General features: G+C 41.3%; 2 protein-coding genes across 8 annotated transcripts; one reads left to right on the top strand and one right to left on the bottom strand.

Moving 5' to 3' along the window:
- Positions 1-4,518: 4,518 nt before the first annotated feature.
- LOC108927922 (glucose-6-phosphatase 2-like) lies at positions 4,519-6,531 on the top strand. The gene is made up of 5 exons (XM_018741552.1): positions 4,519-4,736; positions 5,073-5,182; positions 5,535-5,646; positions 5,763-5,884; positions 6,020-6,531. Exons 1-5 carry the CDS (start codon positions 4,519-4,521, stop codon positions 6,529-6,531), a joined length of 1,074 nt encoding a protein of 357 aa, XP_018597068.1.
- Positions 6,532-6,654: 123 nt separating this feature from the next.
- LOC108927954 (bile salt export pump-like) lies at positions 6,655-20,771 on the bottom strand. 7 transcript variants are annotated; one of them, XM_018741644.1, is made up of 29 exons: positions 20,489-20,771; positions 20,011-20,100; positions 19,716-19,734; positions 19,576-19,605; positions 19,438-19,489; positions 19,111-19,355; positions 18,355-18,442; positions 18,068-18,201; positions 16,749-16,920; positions 16,512-16,636; positions 16,077-16,251; positions 15,714-15,827; positions 15,396-15,506; positions 15,063-15,188; positions 14,733-14,936; positions 14,474-14,644; positions 13,994-14,195; positions 13,807-13,885; positions 13,556-13,688; positions 13,295-13,462; positions 13,097-13,201; positions 12,839-13,000; positions 12,403-12,606; positions 11,124-11,365; positions 10,607-10,763; positions 9,413-9,610; positions 8,002-8,208; positions 7,415-7,561; positions 6,655-7,246 (listed from the first exon to the last, which is right to left on the bottom strand). In XM_018741644.1, the coding sequence occupies exons 2-29, from the start codon at positions 20,087-20,089 to the stop codon at positions 7,046-7,048; spliced, it is 4,050 nt and encodes a 1,349-aa protein (XP_018597160.1). In that variant the 5' UTR covers positions 20,090-20,100; positions 20,489-20,771; the 3' UTR covers positions 6,655-7,045. The 7 variants fall into 7 exon arrangements, with proteins under 7 accessions (XP_018597160.1, XP_018597164.1, XP_018597163.1 ...); XM_018741648.1 differs by having other exon boundaries at positions 12,403-12,462; XM_018741647.1 differs by having other exon boundaries at positions 20,568-20,771.
- Positions 20,772-21,506: the final 735 nt, after the last annotated feature.

Below are 21,506 nucleotides of genomic sequence, written 5' to 3'. Positions count from 1 at the left end.
AGAATAGTGGAGAGTCCACCCTCGATCGAGTAGAGTGGTTCCAGAACCCAAGCTGTGAGTGGAAGTGAGCCCGACTATATCTAGACGGTATCTCTCAACTTCCCGCACCAGCTCAGGCTCCTTCCCCGCCAGTGAGGTGACATTCCAAGTCCCAAAAACCAGAGTTGGCGCCCGAGGTTTGGTTCGGCCGGGCACTCGGCCCCGACCACCGCCCAACTCACAATGCACCGGCCCCTTACGGTTTCTCCGGCAGGTGGTGAGCCCACCGAAGAGCGGCTCCACGTTATGGCTTCGGGCTGAGCCCGGCCAGGCCCCGTGGGCATAGACCTGGCCACCAGGCGCTCGCATGCGAGCCCCCCCCCCAGGCCTGGCTCCAGGGTGGGGCCCCGGTGACCCCATACCGGGCGGGGTAAACGGACGCCTTGCTTTTTCCTTCATAAGGGGTTTTTGAACCGCGCTTTGTCTCGTCTGTCATCCAGGACCTGTCTGCCATGGGAGACCCTACCAGGGGCATGTAGCCCCAGACAACATAGCTCCTGGACTCATTCAGGCACTCAAACCCCTCCACCACGATAAGGTGGCGGTTCACGGAGGAGAAGGTGGCGGTTCACGGAGGCCTTAATTCTTTGTTCTTTAGTTTTACATTTTTCATAAAGGGAAAGGATTTGAAACTAGGTGGTAATGGAATACTTTGTAAGAGAGAATGTAGCAAACACACAACAGTACATAGAGCAAACATAGTTCAAAGAATTAGCTATTTAGGAATACAAAAAAAAATGATATAGTTGTATAATTTTTCTTCATGTTTTCATTCTAATGAAACACATACATACAGCCACATCACTTGGTTACATCAGTATTCTGTTTTTTATAGGTTCCACTGAAATTCAATGAACTGTTTTTGTGTGGGTCCCTTCCCAAGGAGTAGCATCTGACAGCTTAATGTAGCATAGTCCAAAAATACAGCGATACCAATAAGTGGCATCAGTAAAACAAACAGTAATACAAAGATAAAACAAGTGATGAAAAAAGGCAGAAAGCAGCTGAGGAGAGGAACAAAACTCTTAAAACTGGTAGAAGAGAAAAACAATTCTAGAGATCAGAGGCCAACAGGCTGCCCGTGCCCCCTGGGGCGCTAAGAGTGTTAAAATTACAGTTTACGTTGAACATGAGCTGTGTGTGGGGTGCCTGTAGTGGCCCTGATACCGTATATCCTGTGTGAAGCACCTGATGTATAGCCCAGTTTGTCCACTACAACAATTCCTGCTTCTCATCTTGACCCCATAATTGATTCATGCATACATGGGCCCCCTGTTCGAAGATTGGGACAAAAGTGGTCCGGGCAGGTTGACTGCCCATTTTTAACCCTTCTGCTGCCAAGGTAGCCATGCCAGGTAGATCCTAAGCTTTGTATGGGAAAAAAGATCTGTAGGGGTACAAGACTTGCTGGCTACCCATCCCTTTGTTAAATACTAACTCTACACAAGTAGGTAAAACTAAATGTCATATGAGCACGATCAGCTTATTAACCCTCTGCATTCCTCGTGTCAAGTCTGTTGCTGGTCTTCACCAGATCAGGCAATATCGACAACGAATTGGGCAGACTGGCAATGACTGGCGAAGAAAGCTTGTTGGTCTCACCTAGTCGAAGTTCAACTGGGATATTAGCGCACAGAGGAACCTAAAGCAGAAAGAAACAGAGACACTTTTCATCACTTGCAATGGAATTTGGTACATCATTCAAATCATTATCTGAATGAAGCCTCCCAAGCGTCATCACCAACAATCACTGGTCCACAGTTCTATAGTTTTGGGATCTCATAATCAAAGGATTATCATTATACTTATTTTAGTTCTTGTCCATGCTGTTGCTTTTGTTCTCTCTTGTTAATAAGAACAATGTTTATTCAAAGGTTAACAATGATACAGCAGAATTATTATAGTCTCAGATACACACACACACACAATGCCAGTCCGCCGCAAGGCACCCCAAGCGGGATTCGAACCCCAGACCCACTGGAGAGCAGGACTGCGGTCCAACCCACTGCGCCACCACACCCCCTTTAGTCTCAGATAGTAATGCTTAAATAGAATGAGGTGACATTCCCCTGCTGACAATGTCCACTGAATTTAGAGTAACAACAGTTTGGCAAATGTATTATATTACAGTAAATTTTAGAGAACGCTGAAAGTCTCAGAATGTGTGGTTAATCAGCTGTGCAAAAATGTGTAAACAGCTTTTACCCCTCAGTAGTAAGAGGATAAAAGATTTACTTCAGCCTAGTTAACCACAGTACAGCTCATTTCACTTCATTATCAGAATTTACACCTCTGAACTTAGTACAAATCAGGTGCCTTGCAAATGTTTTTAATAGTATCTGTCAAAATCAATCTGCGATGTTCTGTACTGGGAGATTTCAAAACTGTACAGAACATCATGTGTCACATAAAAATACTGTGGCTATTTATCGCATGATACATTAATTAAAATGTACAATGCACAAATACAGATTTTAAAACTATCCATGTAGGAAATGATTACATTATATATTAAAAAAATCACACCTTTCAAAAATGGTAAAATACCCTCATTATGAATTTAATTTCTGTTCTGTAAATGATAGTGAAAACATGGAATTTCAGAAATTCCATTCGGCACACTTATTTCCATAACATACATAGAAACGCAAGGTGTTCCTATACATTTCTTGTACTGTATATTCTGTGAAATATTTTTAGATTCACTCATGTAACAGTAAATTCAGTAAGAATGTAAAAAAAAAAAAACAGTAAGTTCCACACAAACTATGCTTCTTTTGAACAACAGAAACTTAGTTCTCAAAAACTTAAAAAGATTTTATCATGCAGACTTCATACTTGTATTGGCTGGAATTGTGACTTAATTTTGACATAACAGCCTAAGAACAAAATTTAATACAAATTTTATAAGTTTAAGTTTTCTCAATTGTCTACTGTAACTTCTGTACTTTTCCATTTGGAAATTTCTGATGATTTTTCCAAATGTATTATTTCCAATCATTGAGTGAAATAAATGCATTACAGTAGAATTACATTATACATTATCCAACCATTTATTATCATTAAGCACTTTTCCATTACTAGGTTGCCATGGTCTGGCACCCACTATATATTATTATTTTGAAATCAGAGGCTGTGACGACATCCTCTACCCTTTAATGAACTGGCATCCCATCTAGGGTATGACCAGACCAGCCTAGTGCCTTATCCTTTCAGGACAGGCTCGAGACCATCACAACCCTGACTTGCAGAAGTGGTTATAAATAGCAAGTGAGTAGGAACATTCTAACATTTATTTTAAACTTTACCTCAGTTAAAACTTTTCAAAACCTCTACACGAATCTCTCCAACATGCCAAAATTTGCAGTTACAATTAGTGTCAGAAGAGTCAAGTAGCTGATAAAATGTTGAACTGTACAGGCTTCCCTTCAACTAATCTGCATTTAACACTTTGTTATATAATTTTGGAACACACCAGACTCCATGGTAACTGCATCCAAGGGCAATTTACTCTCAGCTGAAAGTGTCAACTGAGAATTCAGGGGGAAATAAACAACTGCAGGGCCAGCAAGACAGGTCAGACAATGTTATCTCTTAGCACTGCAGTGACTCTTTTCAGGTGTTTCCCCCTTTATACCTGGGCTGATTGCTTTCTGACCTACACGTGTGAGCTGTCTGGGGATAAACAGGACTCCCCTGGTGGCCAATAGTATAAATAGTGTAGTGTAATTTTAAGGAGATGGACCTAAGTGAAATAAATTCATTCAATCAATCAATCAATCAATCAATCAATCAATCAATCAATCAATCAATGAAGGAGCCTACCACACAGGGTCTTAGGAACTGCCAAAAATTATTTATCAGGTTTGTCAAACAGAAAGGTTAGTAGTAGATGTTTCTCTTGGGCTATAACTACCATAGTGATATGTGACATACAAGCATTTAGCGTCTTAACAAACCTTGTGTCGGTTCAGTTATGAAGTTTTTTTTCAGTTTCACTGACCGTAAATAATCAAATCAAGGCTAACAAATGTGGCGGAAATTTTGTTCAAAACCTCCCATCTGGTCATGTTTTATTTTTACACATTCTGCGTAATAAAAAATAAATTAATCCCAAAAAGATCCCAGAATAGCAAGCGGTTTCGACGTTAGCGTGCTTTTTCTGGTAACACACCGTCAACAGCTGTGGGTGTAATAGTTAATATTTAACAAATGAAACGCCAAGTCCATGGAAAATGTCATGTACGCACTGTTCAGTCTGCTGTATTGAATGCTGAATCCAGGCATGTCCTGGAGCTCCAGCATCCACATAGCCCACAGCCACACACCCCTTGTCCACACATGGACTGGTGAGAACATGCTGAATAATGGATAAGACCTCCCTACAGGTATAAAGATGACATCCTCTGGGACAAGGGATGCATGCCTTTCCTCAGTGTTGTGGAGTTGGCAGTTGCAGAGAACATGAAAGTGATCTCAATGGACTTCATTCACAGTAGTGAGGTGTTGGTTATTCAGTACCTTCAGAGCACCTGCAGGGACTACCAGGCTTTTTTTAGCTTTATGTCATCAGTGGGAGACCCACGCAACATCCTGTCCTTTTACTTCCCCCTCTGTTTCCAGGTTAGCCATGTTGTGGGGATCAAGATGCTTTGGGTGGCGGTGATTGGTGACTGGTTCAATCTCATCTTCAAATGGTAAGTGATGCTGTTGTTACTACTTATTAATCCGCTGCATAGTAATAGCACTAATCCACAGCAATTCAACTATGGCAAGTGCAAAATACAAAGATTCATTACACAGATTTTATATAAAACACATTCTGTACAGGTGATCAGTAGCGTTAATTTAACTATTACAGACAGAGCACCAAATTTAAAGCAACTGAATATATGTATGATTTAATGGAAAAAAATAACTGCTCTTACTGTTTTCATTCTATATCTGTTTACAGCTTAAATTTATTGAGACCTGTATTTGTAAAACGCTCATATTGTAATGCTCTTATTTATTTTCCTGTTCCATGTTTTCAGGATTTTGTTCGGACATCGTCCTTATTGGTGGGTGCATGAAACCCAGTTTTATCAGAACAATTCACACCCTCATCTGGAGCAGTTTCATATTACTTGTGAAACTGGACCAGGTCAGGACAGTTATTTGACTTAAACTAGCCAGCATTGCTTTCTTACATAATTAAACAATATTTTAAAGTAGTATTTTAGCAGTACTATGTTAGCTGTTTATCCAGATTTTTTTTTTTTTTTCAGAAATAATTTTCATAGCTTTCCTACATTCATTATGATTGACTGGATTTTATTTCAATGATTTCAGAATGTGTTTATTTTATATGTCCACCTGCTTTGTTTCTGATTAGGAAAAGGGGAATTGCTGGAGCCAATAAAAATGGACTAAGTGACGTAATTCATTGGGGAAGTGTGTGATTGCTCTCTGGCCTCACAGGCAGGACATAAAGATGAGCTGTGTTTTCCAAACAGGCAGTCCATCTGGTCATGCCATGGGCTCTTCGAGTGTGTGGTATGTCATAGTAACATCTGTGCTCCACCTAACTCAGCCTTCTAAAAGCGGCCCACGCCACTGGAATCACAGGTAGGCATGCCAGCAGGAGTGCTCCACGTCAGCTTGCTTACCTGCGCTAGGTGTGCACCCTGAACATCGAATGCCACAGCTTAATGAAATCTTCTCCCTATCAATTATATTTTTAGGCTTTGGATTACATGGTCCCTCCTGTGGATTGCATTCTGGATCATTCAGATTATTGTTTGCATCTCTAGGGTCTTTGTTGCCACACATTTTCCTCACCAGGTCATCCTTGGAGTTTTGGCAGGTAAAAACATACTGAAGATTTTTGCCAAAGACAGAGTTCCTACTTTATCTTCCTTGTTTGCTTTTTTCTCTAGGCACAGTGAACAAGTTACTGTTAATGCTGTTATTCTGTGTTACAATTTTCCTGCTTCTACAGGGGTTCTGGTCGCTGAAGCTTTTGAGCACCTCCCCTCCATCCACACTGCCAACCTGAACGTGTACATACAGACCAACCTATTCCTGCTCTCCTTTGCCAGCGGCTTCTACCTGCTTCACAGAATGGCCAACATTGACCTGATGTGGTCTGTCCCCAAGGCGAAGAAGTGGTGTGTAGACCCCGCGTGGATCCACCTGGACAGCAGCCCCTTTGCTGGTCTTGTCCGAAACTCTGGGGCCCTACTAGGCCTTGGCCTGGCGCTCCACTCCCAGATGTTCCTACAAAGCTGCAGAGGGAGGAACGGCCAAAGGGCCAGCTTCCGGCTGGTCTGCACAGGCGCCTCATTAGGTGCTCTAAGGCTGTGCGAACTCATGGAGGTGTCCATGAAGACCGAGCTCCTGTTCCATGCCTTCTCCTTCTGCAAAAGTGCTGTAGGCCCTCTTAGTGTGGTGGCCCTCGTGCCTTACTGCCTTCATGTACTCACAGGAGTCAGGGAGAATAAATTGCATTAGGTCCCCCTAGGTTTGAAAAAGGTGCAACTGTCTCAAACATTCAACTCAAACTCAAACATTCTCTTTCACTGTTTTCTGTTGTTATAACAATGCATATTGACAAAAGTGGCCTCTGTTTTGGTTACATTTTATTTTTGCAAAGTGCAAATGAAATTAATATTTCATTCAATGAAATTATTTTCCTTTAGTATAGTATTTTACACTATAATAAAGGTACAAGCTACCAACTTCTGGCTCAGTTACTTCTACTGCAAGTAAGAGAAAACACAACAGAATTTACAAAATAGCACACTGAAATTTCCTGCAATGCAAAACTTTCACAAAATGCTATGAGTTATTTTCCTTATTTCTGTGGAAACGGTCCTTTTAAACATTAAGAACCGTCACTGATAGCACAACGGCCTGTTTGGAAAGACGAAGTAAAATAAATACAAAACACTTAATCATGTTCCAGTGACAGATTCAGCAGTGAGTTTGGTTCCAAGGCAACATTGCACTGTTCAGTCCCACGGTATTAGCTGATGGGAGCACCAGTGGTAACCAGTTTGTAGTAGGCACCCTTAAGGGCCATGAGTTGGTTGTGGGTACCCTTTTCAATCACATAGCCTCTGGACATGACTGCAATGACATCAGAGTTCTGGATGGTGGACAGGCGGTGAGCAATGATGATGCAGGTCCTGCCCTCCCTAGCTTTGTCAAGAGCCTCCTGGACTGTCTGTCAAATAGACATTGTGCTGACATGAATACTTTAGGCACAGTCCAGATGTGTCCTTTACACTTGAAATCACAATCACACAAGCACAACAATGTTACAAACACACAAAAGCTTGACAGCGTTCATAAATACCAGTCAGACTCGGTTGATTGAATCTGTGCAAGTTACCTTCTCGCTCTCAGTATCCAAGGCAGATGTGGCCTCATCCAAGAGAAGGATTTTTGGGTCTCTCACTATGGCCCTGGCAATGGCAATGCGTTGTTTCTGTCCCCGGGACAGCTGAGAGCCCTGAGCACCCACACTGGTCTCGTATTTCTAAATAGAAACACAGGAAAAAAACAGCAATGCGAGGAAGGCTGAGGATGTTCGAGATGATTCTAGGTTCCAGCGAAAAGGGAGAGATAATTAGGAAACTTTCATAGGCCTCAACCAACTGCAGTCAAAAAGTTCATTTTAACATATACCTAGCTACATATCTGACTGTTGGGTGCTTGTAGTTAATTTAGACAATTATTGGCTCTTATATGCAAAGCGCATTGATGTGGAATGATTACAGTTTATTGATGAATTGTTTGCCAGATGTCACTGAAAAAGAGATGACCCCAGTAGTAAAATAAAAGTAAGATAAAATATAAATGTATCCCATAAATAAGATGAAAACTTTTTACCCTGCTTCTACAATGAAACACTCATAGAGACAGTGCAGCCATGTGTACAACTAAAAGGGATAGTTTGTCCTCCAGTTTATCTCCTACCTCTGGCAAGGACATGACAAAATCATGCAGCTGGGCCTTCTCTGCCGCCGAGATGACCTCGTCCATGCTGACCTCTCGCTGATTGTCCCCATACTTGATATTCTCAGCAATACTGCAGTCAAAGAGGATGGGCTCCTGGGAGACAATGCCAATCTTGGAGCGTAGAAATGCCACATTGACCTTGGTGGAGTTGTGGCCATCAATAAGCTGTGTGGCACACAATACATCACTTTTACCCTAAATTAAATGCATAGTTTCCAGACCAGTTCTTTGCATACTTTATTTGAATTTTCCATTGAATTGATTAAATTCAAGTACCTCCTTCAGGGATATAATAACGGGATATTTCGCATGGCAGTAACTTCTTTTATCAATCTTTAATCTACAAATTACGGAGGGAGCCTTTTCAGTTATACTGACTTTATATTTGTTTGCACAGTTAACTAGGCTTCAATTAAAAAAAACTCTTGTGGAAAAGTTTTATATATTTTTCGGGTATCCATTACACTGGCTTTCAGTGTTATAAATGCTGGAGTTAGAAATTTTTCAAGACTAACTTTTTTAGTTTATTTTTTTTTAATTGTATTTTCTTTCTTCGTTGCTCTTTTTTCTAAAATTTAGTTGTGTGCTAAAGTGACCTGTGTTGCAATTCCCAGTCATTAAATGGCAATTAAACAAACCCAAACAGAAGTGAGGCACTAATTCACCTGACTTCCCCAGCACTTACAATTCTTGTCTGGCATTTGGCGGATGTCAGTAAACGATGACAAATACACCACATTTATGGGGTAAATTGGTCAACATTAAGCATTGAACAGGAGTTTGTGGACAGAAGGTATTTTTATTTAATCGTTTGAATTTAATAAAAATTCAAGTGTACTATTTAAATTAATTATTTGTATTATTTGCATTATTAATCCAGGAATAAGTGGAGGGATTTATGTATTGGGGGTGCGGTGGCACAGCAGGTTTGGCTGGGGCCTGCTCTCCAGTGGGCCTGGGGTTCGAGTCCTGCTTGGGGTGCCTTGCGATGGAGTGGTGTCCCGTCCTGGGTGTGTTCCCTCCCCCTCCAGCCTCACACCCTATGTTACCAGGTTAGGCTCTGGCTTGCCGCGACCCCACTTGGGATAAGCAGTTTCAGACTGTGTGTGTTATTCACATATTATGTAGGTTTTTATGATTGTGATTTAGTAGCAGAAGTGATTTGTGACTATTTAAAACAGATCAAGTTATGAATAGACATCTAGTTCCAGTTGCGTTTATAAGCTGAGGAGCTCATGTATTATGAACTGGACTTGTCTTTGGTCTTTTGGAACATTTTTTAAGCCGGTAATTCTGACATTCAGTGAACTAATTTATAGCCATTATGCTTAATTCATATAATATAAGAGAAGGGCCCATAGAGACTCACAACTCTGCCTTCTTCTGGGTCGTAGAACCTTTCCAGCAGCTGGACACTGGTGCTCTTACCACAACCGCTGCTTCCCACAAAGGCCAGGGTCTGACTTGGCTTCACTGACACATTCAGGCCATTGAGCACACGGATGTCAGGTCGGGTTGGGTATGTGAACTTGCAGTCTATAAATTCAATCTCACCTTTAAAATCTGACTGTCAGCATAACAGAGAAATAGAGAACAAGATAGGGTTAGTAAAGTCACATTCGGCTAAAACATTTTAATGTGCTTTCAGTCTACATCTGTGCTTCAGTCGAAGCCTAAAATGATGGTGGTAAAATATTACTTAATTTATCATTTATAAATGCAGCTGCCTAACATCTTAATGTCAAGTTCAGTTTTAAATGATGAAAATGTATTAGAAAGGTGTTGATACTGAACCTTAACAGTAATATTTTTTGGCAAACATGATGTACAAATGCTATATTTTAAGCAAACCAAACTAATGTATTAAACAGGAGGACTTGCTGCAAATTATGCAGGTCCATTTTTTCCTTTTATCTATTGCCTAGAAACAGTCATTAGGCACAATATGGCACTGATAAATGCATCGAGTCTTTAAAGAGCCAGGTTCCAGAACGCCGTAATGTTGTTGTCTCTGGGGATACATGCATGTCCGGACTGCTGGCATTTAACGTAAGTGAAACTATTAAAGGACATAGCAACATCGCAATAAACAGAAGGCCTGATGAAGGCATATGAGAAGCAGCTGTCTGGGTGCATTAACTGATTTCTGTGTCTTGATTTTTCCCATTGATTTATTGCAGATAATGCCATCTGTGATAACCCTGGCTGATGAAGATATGTTGGAAGACCACAAAGCAATGACAAAATCAAAGCAGCTATAAACTGCTGTTGTCCTAATGAAATAGCCTACTAACCAGTTTCTCTCCAGCCTTGTAAAAACACAGATGTTTAACAGAGGAGGCAGAAAATAGTATTTGGAAACACCAAGTGTCTGACAGAACTTAACGCAATATACTGTACTAATAAAAGTCTTTATTAACGGAATATAGTATAATTCACTTTCCAAAAGCTAATAACATTTTATCAATTTTTGTATAGTTTCCAAATACAAACTAATGACAATGCAGTTCAGTTGCTTCCTAAGTTAGGGATTTGAAGTATGAGAGCAAAAATATATAGTCACCCATTTCTCCCCTTCTTCACTGTAAACTTTGATTTTTGGAATCCGGTCGAACAGCTGGAAAAGCCTGGCTGCTGAAATCTTGGCTTTGGCGTAATCTGGTGTGTAGGAAGATGCTCGACCCAGGGCTGTTCCACTTGTGACAATGGCAGATATAACCCTGAAGCAACAAGACATCCACTATACAACATGAGTACTGGGGACCACAGACATATTTTCACACATTCATGATTTAATAGGATGCAGATTTCACTGGGAGACATAGCAAGCTTGGAAGTGGGCCAACAGTGATCCTATTCCACCCACTATCTTTTAGGTGCCCAGCCAACTATAAGTGTTTGGGCTAGTGAAGAGAACACCAGTTATCTTACATAACACTAGGTAAAAAGGGCCTATTTTGTGTACACTGAGTTTGCTCTCTACAGATGGCTATTGAGGCACATTTCATATCAACAGGGCATAGAGAAATTTACCAATGAACTGCACAGGTCCCTTATTAAAAGGCTTCAAAACTTCTTACCTGAACACCAAGCTGAAGTGAAGCCCTTCTTGCCGCACCAGATATCCCCCAAACCTATAGGAGGCAGAATTTGCCAGAAAGACCACGCACTGGGAAAAGCCATAGCAGGCACCATATACATTGGCCTTCTTTAGGGCTGCCTTGTACGGAGCATCCATCTTGGCCTCATACATCTCCACAAATGTCTTCTCTTTGCCCAAGCCAGCAATGGTGCGGATGTTGTTCAGTGCCTCCCCTGAAATCTGTATTAAAAAACAAATGTTATGTAGGTTTCTATAAGTGCTCTATGGTTTTCTCAAAAGAGTCTTACATAATACCACAAATACCCTCTTCCATGCTGACTAGCAACAACAGGAGATAATAGAATACATTCGAGTACTTTCAAATGTAGAACGGCAGCAATAACATAAGATTAATTTCAGGTTAGTTATATTGCAATTTGTAAAAGAACAACTATTATGCAGTTACTATTTATCTTATGCTTTGCTCCAGAGGAAATTACAATGTTTAATCTCTTTACAATTATTTACCTATTTATACAACTAGGGAATTTTGGGGAAGTACTTTGCTCAAGAGTAGTACAGGCAAAGGTGAGATTCAAACCTGCAACCTTTGCATCCAAAGGTAGCAGCACTAACCACTATACTACCAGCTGTCCCATTTCCTTTTTTCAGATTAAGTAAAACATTTGATTCCACCAGTTTATTCATAGTAAATGATTGATGTAAACTCAAATTTCTTGTGTCTTATTACGTATTACTAAATGTTGCAAAGGAGTAGATACTGGACTATGACTTAGGGATTATGGAAGCAAAACTCTAGACAGCCTGACCTGAGCTGACTTCCTAATCTGGGTCTGGTATGCATAACTGAGGATTGATTTAGAAGTCTTGTTCTGAACTGTGGGAAATTAGAGAACTGATATTGTCACTAATAGGATGTCTGTATGGTACGCCAGAATGTACTGGTCAGCTGGACAAAGAAAATAGCAAAACTAATAGCCCTAATTTCAACATGACATATTATACTTACTACTTTACGACCACATCCCAGACAAATGAGGTATAAGAATACCTATGATAAGAGATTTATGTTAAGCTATGTTGACTAATTAATAAATAAGAATTAACTTCTCAGTGCGAGTCTTTTCAGATTGTTCTGGTTTGCATCCTTGCAATTGCTGAAATAAAGCCTCTGCTAAACATATGCCTCTGTTGTCTTCTTGAATTCTACAGCAGCACTTTGGTTTGTGCTTCATCCCAGGACAATGGAAGTTTACCTGCCCAGCAGCCTCCATTGCTTGCTTGTCTTCCTTAGCAAATCCTGTAAGCATTGTTGCCTGGAATCCTCCGGACAGTGCCAAGAAGGGCAGAAAACAAATGATAACCAGGGTCAGCTTCCAACTGAAGTAGAAGGAGATGATGATGGCTACACCAATATTGGTCAGAGAGTTGACAATCATGCCTATTTGTGAGCCTGTAGCCTGTGAACACAACAACAGGACATTACTTTTACAATAATTACTTAGCCTAAGCCAGGTCACGGTGACCCAGAGCCTAAGAATCAAAGATCTTCAAGATAACGGCTAGGTTTACAGAGGGAAGGGCCAGAGGTTTCCAGATAAAGCATTCCAGGAGCTCCAAAGAAAGGGCTGGGTTACAAGTGCAGCTAGTGGCTATGGGCATTCAGTGGGATGTTGTCAAACACTCACTCACCCCCTGGACCTGAGAGGCATCAGTGGCCAAACGTGTGGTCAGAGCTCCTGGGCTGTTCCTGTGGTCGTCAAACCAGCCGATCTCCTGGCCCAACATGGCACGGAATCCCATGCACCGCAGCCTACGTGTTAGCAGCTCCCCAGACTTGGAGAAGGCATAGCCCTGAGACACAGGGGCAACAGAGATCGGGGGTGAGCAAATGGCTGCAGTGCCACAATAAATGTCCAAACACCATAACCAAAGATTGGAAAATCATACCTGTAGGATTTGCATGAACAATGAGACCACTCCAATGATGACAAAGAGCAGGCAGATCCCATCAATTTCCTGTCTCTGGGTCTCTGGATCTGGCATTGAGAATGTCTAAATAAACGCACAAACATTTTAAAAGACAGACACCAAATAATGTGATACTGACATTGTAAATGAATGAGTTCTAGGATTTTATTAGCTTACCGCAAGGATCTGACTGAACAGTAGTGAATACATGGGGTTGACTCCACCATTGACTGCAGCACCTATACTGCCAAATAGCATATAGGGCCATTCTGAAAAGTTGTACTTCAATATCCTCACCACAGGAGCACCCTCCTGTGGCTCTTCTTCTTCCTCTGCAGTGGCAATCTAAGGATTCATAAAGAAGTCTTATCAGAGATGCATAGGAGCCACATGAGTCAACCTAAACAAATTAACCCACAATGGCCTTCTTACACTGACCAGTTCCTTGATATTGTCTTGTAACATGAAGGACTCTGGGTAGGGTCTTGGACTAAGTTCCCCAGTGATGGGAACAGAAGCCTCAGAGATGACATTGGAGAGCTGGGATCTAGATCTCTGACGGATGGAGGCTCTGAGACAATGCAAAAAAGATGCTGCTCAGGAGATCAACGTACAGAGGCATCAAAGAAAGTAATGGCAACCACCTCAAACAGAAACGAAAAGGCCATGGGCCTTGCGGCAGACCGTACCTCAAACTTGCCCGATAACTACCAGCTCGAGAGAGATTTTGTTTCCCAGTATCCACCTCAGGTTTATCTGCCTCAAACACTATAAGTAAGGAGAAGGAGAGATGAACAGGTAAAGTAAGAATTTTATACCTACTTTGTCCATTTTTCAGGTTTATGTAGGTCATGCAGGGAAAAGGTCATTACTCACTTTGCCGAGCTTTTTCATTCAGGGCCTGGTCTCCCTGGCTCTGGAGTGTCACAAGTGTGAAGTACACTCCCTTCCTTTCCAAAAGTTCCTCATGGTTGCCCCTCTCAACTGCACGACCATGCTCAAAGCCCACAATCACATCAACGTTCTTAATCGTGGACAGGCGGTGGGCTATAGAAATGGTAGTGCGTCCCAGGCGTACCTTCAGCACACCTAAGACTCTTAGTAAGGCCAGCTAAAGAAATAACTCATTATTTTCCAATCTAGTTATACACACACACACACACACACACACACACACACACACACACATACATACATACGTGTGTGTGTTTGTCTGTATCTGTGTGTATTTTTTTAAGTGTTACTTGATGTTCTATAAGTCATTCCTTTTGGAAACCAAACTATGATACCATATAGATTTTGACTTCAGTCTCTTTCCTATGTTACAGCTTGCCGGTTTCTCTGGGCTCCACTCACTTTATCAAGCGCCTCCTGTACCACTGCCTCGCTCTCATTGTCCAAGGCAGAAGTGGCCATGTCCAACAGCAGGATCTTCGGGTTCCTCACCAGCGCTCGAGCAATGGCAATCCTCTGTTTCTGCCCACCACTCATCTGACCACCGCCTCCCCCCACTAGGGTGTCAAATTTCTGAGATACCAAAGACATCACCGTTGTTAAAGCATGTAAAATCTATGTGCACTGCATTGCAAACACATTGTTAATATGTTCATTCTACCTGGGGTAAGTCCATGATGAAGTTGTAGGCATTGGCCTCCTTGGCTGCCTTCACAATATCTTCCATGGAGACATCTGGTCGGCCGAAACGGATGTTCTCGCCAATTGTTGTGGCAAACAACACAGGCTCCTGCTCCACAATCCCAATCAGGGAGCGAAGCCACTGGATGTTCAGGCTGCGGATATCATGGCCATCCAGGGTTACCTGACAGCAGACCACAGTCTAGAATTTAGTATTTCTTTTTAATGTTCCCTTAATTTTGCCTAGAGAATTGCAAATAAAAACAAGAAAGTGCAGTTGGTTATTCTCTCCGGATACAATGTGACACACCATGCCCTCTTTCGGATCATAGAAGCGTTGGATGAGTTGAATAGCTGTGCTCTTCCCAGCGCCACTGGCACCCACAAAAGCTGTTGTCTCCCCAGATTTCACGTCAACATTTAGCTGGTCTAGAATCTGTAAGAACAAGCCTCCTTTCAAACACTGCTCTATAATTAAGAATATAATTTACACAATATAATTTTGTTTGTATTCTAACATGAACCTAAAATGATGGAACTGGTTTTTTAACATATTTTGTCATCGAACAAGGATGAACCAAGTAGTTTGTTATTCTATTTTTAATTATGAAAATTTTATTTTGAAGAATACAAAACTCTGCACCTTAACATCAGGTCTTGATGGGTAGTGGAAGGTTACATTGTGGAACTTGATGTCCCCTATCACTCTGTCTAGTTTATATCCAGCTTCCGAAAAGCAGTCTATTTCTGGTTCCTTCATACAAGAAGGAAGGAATAAAACACAAGACAAAGAGAGAACTTGTAAACTCTGCAGAGACTGAGCAGGAATCGAACACTGTGAGGCAGCAGCACTTATTGCTCTGTTACTAGACTCGCATGTTCTAGTTAGATAATATTTTGTAAATTTCTTGCTATTTTAAAAGTTAAAACTTTAAGAACAGAAAGCTTCCAGAAGACTCACTCTATCAATGGTCTCAAAGATAATAGTAGCAGCTCCTCTACCAGAGGCAAAGGCCTCCAAACAAGGAGCTGCTTGTCCCAGGTTCAGGGCTGCTACCAGCACACCGAAAAATACCTGCAGTCAAATTCAGATTATTCAGCATAGAGATGAAAACTTGACTTCAGTTCCATCTTTCCTGAATTTAACTGTACGAAAAGATTCCTGACTTTCACAATTAAATTAATCCATACACAGTAAAATCAGCAGGAATAAGCAATCTCAGAGTTCACCTGACTTTTATTTTATTTTGTACCTTACAGTAACAGAAATAGAAAGAAGGGAAGTTGTGCTTTTGCCTACTGTGATTTAAGTATCAGGGCGTACCTGCAGTAGGGTTCCAGGGCTGTACTCATTTTTGTCCACCACCAGGCTGGAGCCATACCAGAAAGCCAAGGCATAGCAGAAGAAGATAATAAGCCAGAGGTACCCCGTGAAGAATCCCATGATCATGCCCTTATGGATCCCCCATTTCTGGGCTGAGATCAGGTTTTTGTTGTACCTGTGGTGTCACAGAAGGTCAAACAGGGTCAAATATTCACCACTCCAATGGACAGAGCAATAAAAGTGAAGATGGCACATGAGTCTTGTGAAGCTCCAAAGATCTGTGGCCATTATTTACCTGACTTTCACAAACACAAATAGGAACTCCAGTTAGACAAATAAGTCACACTGGATGGTAGAAGATTAACTCACTAATTTAAAAAAGTTTAGTTCTAATGGCTTTATAAAGGTTCATTCTTGATTTATGAAACATCTCACCTCTCAATTGCTTTCTTTTCCCCCCCAAAGGCTGCCACCGTTCTGATTGAGAGGAGCACCTCATCAGCCACGGCTCCTGCCTTGGCGTAGGCCTGCAGTTCTTGGCCGGTCAGCTTTGCTACAAACTGTTAACGATGTTTAATCATTGTGAGCTCAAACTCACGATGCGAGCGTTGACCATTTGACCATCTCAGAGTAGATTTAATGGAGGCAATCAGACAAAATCTTTAGTCATACCAGTGCCATGAGGCCAGCTGCCAGTCCGATCATGGGGCTGGTTGAGATGATGACGAGCGTCAGCTTCCACCCTTTCACAAAGCCAACGAGAAATCCGCAGACAAATGTGGTGAAGCGCTGTAGGAAGATACTTACTTGATCAGCAATTGCGTCGCTGATCTTATTGATGTCACTGTGGAAGGCCAAGAACATAATGACAATCTTTTGTTATTATTTATCTGATACTTTTAACCAAAATAACTTGACTCAACATTAGCACTCTAATGGTAAAATTGTGATAACAGTATATTAGCAGTATTTTTTTTATTCTAATCAAAAACTCTTTGAGAAAACAGAAGGGCATGTGGACAGTGTGCTCCAGTCTTTTTACACTCACAGGGGTGAACAGCAGATTTTTCTACCAAAGTTAAAGTTAAAATTAGCTAAATCCCAGATTTTGTAGATGTTGGAGTTTCATTCCAGAATCTTAAAACGATGCCCAAAGGTTAAAGGCTTTAACCTTTCCAATATTTGAATTGTAAATATCATGCTAGTTAGAGCCTTATTAAAGCAAGTCCCAATGTTGCACCAGGATAAACTGCAGCACAAATACCAGATTGTATTTATTGGTGTGGTATTGTGGCATAGTGGGTAGTGCTCCTGCTCCACAGAACCTGGGCTGTTCAGACATAAGTTTGAATCCAGCTCAGCTGGTGTGGAGTTTCCATGTTTTTCCTTTTCTTTGGGTGGGTTTCTTCCCACAATTCAAAGACGTGTTTCAGGTTAATTGGTGACTCTAAATTGCACTCAGTTTGTATGTCTATCCTGTGACGGACTGGTGTCCCATGCAGGGTGTACCCTGCTTAACCTTGCACTTACAGAGTTTCAATTGCTGCAACCCTGACTTGGATAAGCAGTTAAGGATAATGAGTGAGTGTGGTTCTGAACAATCCCTACACAAGCTAGGTTTTAACATAACAAATAACTGTCCAGACTTTGCGGAAGTTTATGAATTGGAAACAAGCAACGATAGACTAGACTTTAGATCAAGGACCACCAAAAAATGATAACTGAGAAACTCACATTAAAATAAAAACTGTTAATCTTAATCAGTGTTTAGAGATGTGATTAATAGGAAAACCATGACTGGCATTTAATAATTGTTATCAATGTTTAAAACCCCAGTCTAATTTTTTCTTCCTGTCTATAACATTTACTATTATTATTAATTTATTAAGCACTGTACAAAATTACTGATTTAGATATCAATAATGGGCAAGTCATATTGGTCCAGGTGGGATAAGTGCTGCCACAGGAAGCTATGACTGGTGCTGTCTTACTCCGACATTCTGCTGTTCAGCTCCCCCATAGAGTTGCAGTCAAACCATCCAATCTCCATCCTCATGACTTTGCTGAAATACAGCTTCCTAATGATTTGGATCTGACGTGCAGCTGCAGTCACCCACAAAGCAATCTAAGGAAAAAAATGACCAGTAAAGAGATGTATTTTAATTTTCAGTCTGATTATCAATGGTTTTCACATGTTTAGACATGAATATTGGCAATGGTAATAGAAATATGTTCTTTACATGTGTGAAAATTAATACTGTAGAGAAGGGTACCTCACCTGACAGTACCCTAGGAAGAACACTGCTGCTCCGATACAAAGGTAATAGTAAGCAAAGTATGTCATTTCAAGTTCAATGTCCAATACCCTGGAATTAATACATACATTTAAATTAAAATCACAGTTCGAAAGCCATGTATTTTTATTTTTTCAGGTTTACAAAGGATTGCATTTCAGCAGACACAAATTTCTCCATATTTATATACTCTTGACGGTGGCTAAAGATTTAAGTGACCTTCACTATTCGAGCAGCAAACAGCTGTTTTCTTTTCATATATATTAAATAAATAAATATGCATAATTCCATGTATTTGGTTCCCTCTTCCCTTCAGAAAATCTGAAACTCACATTGAAGAAGCTTCTAAAACACATCTCTCTCGGACCCACTTCTCTCCTGATTTCTTAATAGCTACATACATTCTAAAAATTTTCAGCACATCATCTGCAGTGATCATCTTTGCATTTTTTTAATCAAACACAATTCTATAGAAAGCTGCTCATGTAATGTGACCGAGCGAAAATGGTGCTACTAGACAAGCTTCATAAATCCTGTGTTTGTATCTTAAGCTCTCTTTTGCGAAACGCAATTTTGTTTACCCTGAGTTTTACATCACTTTTGAGAGAAGCATTGGCTAAATGAACAAATGTAAATGTAAAATGTAATTGCAAAGGATAAACAAAATGCAATGCTTCTGATGTTCAGGAAAACAAAAATCTTCTTTTAAACAGTGAGGTGCTGATGTGGGCCCACCTTACCCACATTTTTTCGTCATGTTCAGATTTAAGTTGTCTTCAGTGGACAGGTTTCTGTACTGTATAGTGTTGTTAACGCAGTGCTTTTCAGGGTCCTGGAGTTCCTGAAGCTCGATGTCGTACTCGATGAAGGTGTCGGTGAGCAAGCCAAACACTAGCAGCACCAGAGGTTGAGCAGAGCCGTGAAGTATGGCGCACATGCAGCCCACCAGCATCATGAGGACCTCCTGCCATCTGGCGAAGCGAAACTGGACAGGACAAAGGAGGGGTCCTTCAAAGGACAGGGCTTCACCAAAACAACTCATTTACATATCATTAAAGATGTTTTACCATCTGAAAGAAACCAATCCTGATTAGAGCTTCTTCTTTCTTGTTTTTCGTCCTGTGGAGATTCATGATTTAGATTAATATTAAAATGCTGAAAGAGAGTGAGAACAGTAAGCATAAATTAACTTTATTTAGTCTTACATTTGTTCTTTTTTGAAGGACTTCATTGTCCTGAGGGACAAAGCAGAAGTAAAAATTAAAATATTCATTTTATACTGTGTAGACATTACATATATGAAGATATACAAAAGGTAATATTTGAAAGAAAGTAGTTTACTTACATGTAATCCCCAGTATTCTCTATTACAAATAAAAAAGGTAATAAGAAGAATAGAGCTGATCAGGCGTCATACTTCCCAAGACATCTCTGTAAACATTGCCTTGCCAAAATTACTGTAATAACTATTGTGAGTAAGCAGGCGGACGAAATGATTTTTTTTTTTCAATTCTGAACTATGAAATTGGAAGAAGAATTACATTATGAATGTGCATGGGTTGTTGCAATAATAATAATAATAATAATAATAATCTTTATTGCTTAAAAGGCCCTGATGGGAAATAGAAGGATTTTCTTACCTCCATCATCTGACAGCTCATACGCTCCGTTCTCCTGTCCAAGTTTTTTAATACTGCGCAGTTTTACTGATGCAGGCATGATGATTGCTCCTTGACATGAAAAAATAAAATCTGAATTAAAATTCGAGATGCATGAAAAATGACACGTCGAAGATGAAGCTTGTATCCGCGAGCACTGCCTGGCTTAGGCTTAGTTACTGAATGTGTTTAATAATCGGTGCAAATACTAGCCCCACAAGTCAACAAGTCTTTGCGCATCCAGAGAAGGAAACAGTTCAAAAGCACACACACACACACACACACACACACACACACACACACACACATTTTCAGAACCGCTTGTCCCATACGGGGTCACGGGGAACCGGAGCCTACCCGGTAACACAGGGCGTAAGGCCAGAGAGGGAGGGAACACACCCAGGACGGGACGCCAGTCCGTCGCAAGGCACCCCAAGCGGAACTTGAATCCCAGACCCACCGGACAGCAGGACTGTGGTCCAACCCACTGCGCCACCGCACCCCCAGTTCAAAAGCGAATTCAGTTATTTATTATATACTAGTCACGGATGCTGCCGATCCTAATTTAAACGAACACCGATGATTTCACGTCGCGTCCAAATTTGTGAAAAATGTCCGAGTGCAGAAGAGCGATGCTGCTGACAACTGAGCCCGGCCGGCGATGCGCCCTCTGCAGCGGACATCCCAGCGCTGGAGAGCAGAGAGCAGACAGCAGAGAGAGAGAGCGCACCGGAGCGCGCGACCCCGCCGCAGCCCGTATATAGCGCGAGGTAAGTGTCCGGTCGGTGTGCGCAGCCTCGGGGTCCTTGACCTGCCTGTTCAAAGAAACTTTTGGGAAAGGACATCCCGCGTCTCGCATTGCACACAGTGCCACGTGTATAACCTCATTTATGAACTATAATATTTACACACACACACACACACACACATTTTCAGAACCGCTTGTCCCATACGGGGTCACGGGGAACCGGAGCCTAACCCGGCAACTCAGGGCGTAAGGCTGGAGGGGGAAGGGTACACACAGTACCTGGAAAATGTGGGAAAATCAAAATGTACGCTTTTTTAATCGATTTTCAAATGTTTAATTGCACTGTATGATACCTGCAGATACCGTTATTTTCCTAACGCGACACGACGGTGCTGCAGAACAATCAGCCGGATCGAGGTGGACGGAGGGACGCGCCGAGCAGCGTGCGGTCATTTCATTTGGTCTGGCATGGAAAATAATGAACTAGAAAAACAAGCTTAAAAGGGGAAACGTTCAGCTGAGTCCTGCATTACTGGTATTCATATTCTGCTGGTATATGTCTTTTCTATTTATGAGCTTTTTTCCATCAGTTCCAATTGTTACTTTGTGTGGCATGGAGCTCCAAAGAGAAATGTGTCACTCACCTGTGCCAGTAAAGTTCACTTTGACTTTGATTTTGACTACTTGAAAAAGATTATTGGCTGAATAGCAGAGTGCTTTGTACAATATG

This window comes from Scleropages formosus, chromosome 12 (genome assembly GCF_900964775.1).
Source record: "Scleropages formosus chromosome 12, fSclFor1.1, whole genome shotgun sequence".
NCBI classification, from domain to species: Eukaryota; Metazoa; Chordata; class Actinopteri; order Osteoglossiformes; family Osteoglossidae; genus Scleropages; species Scleropages formosus.
Note: the sequence above shows the minus strand (reverse complement) of the source record. Positions and strands in the feature narration are given on the sequence as shown.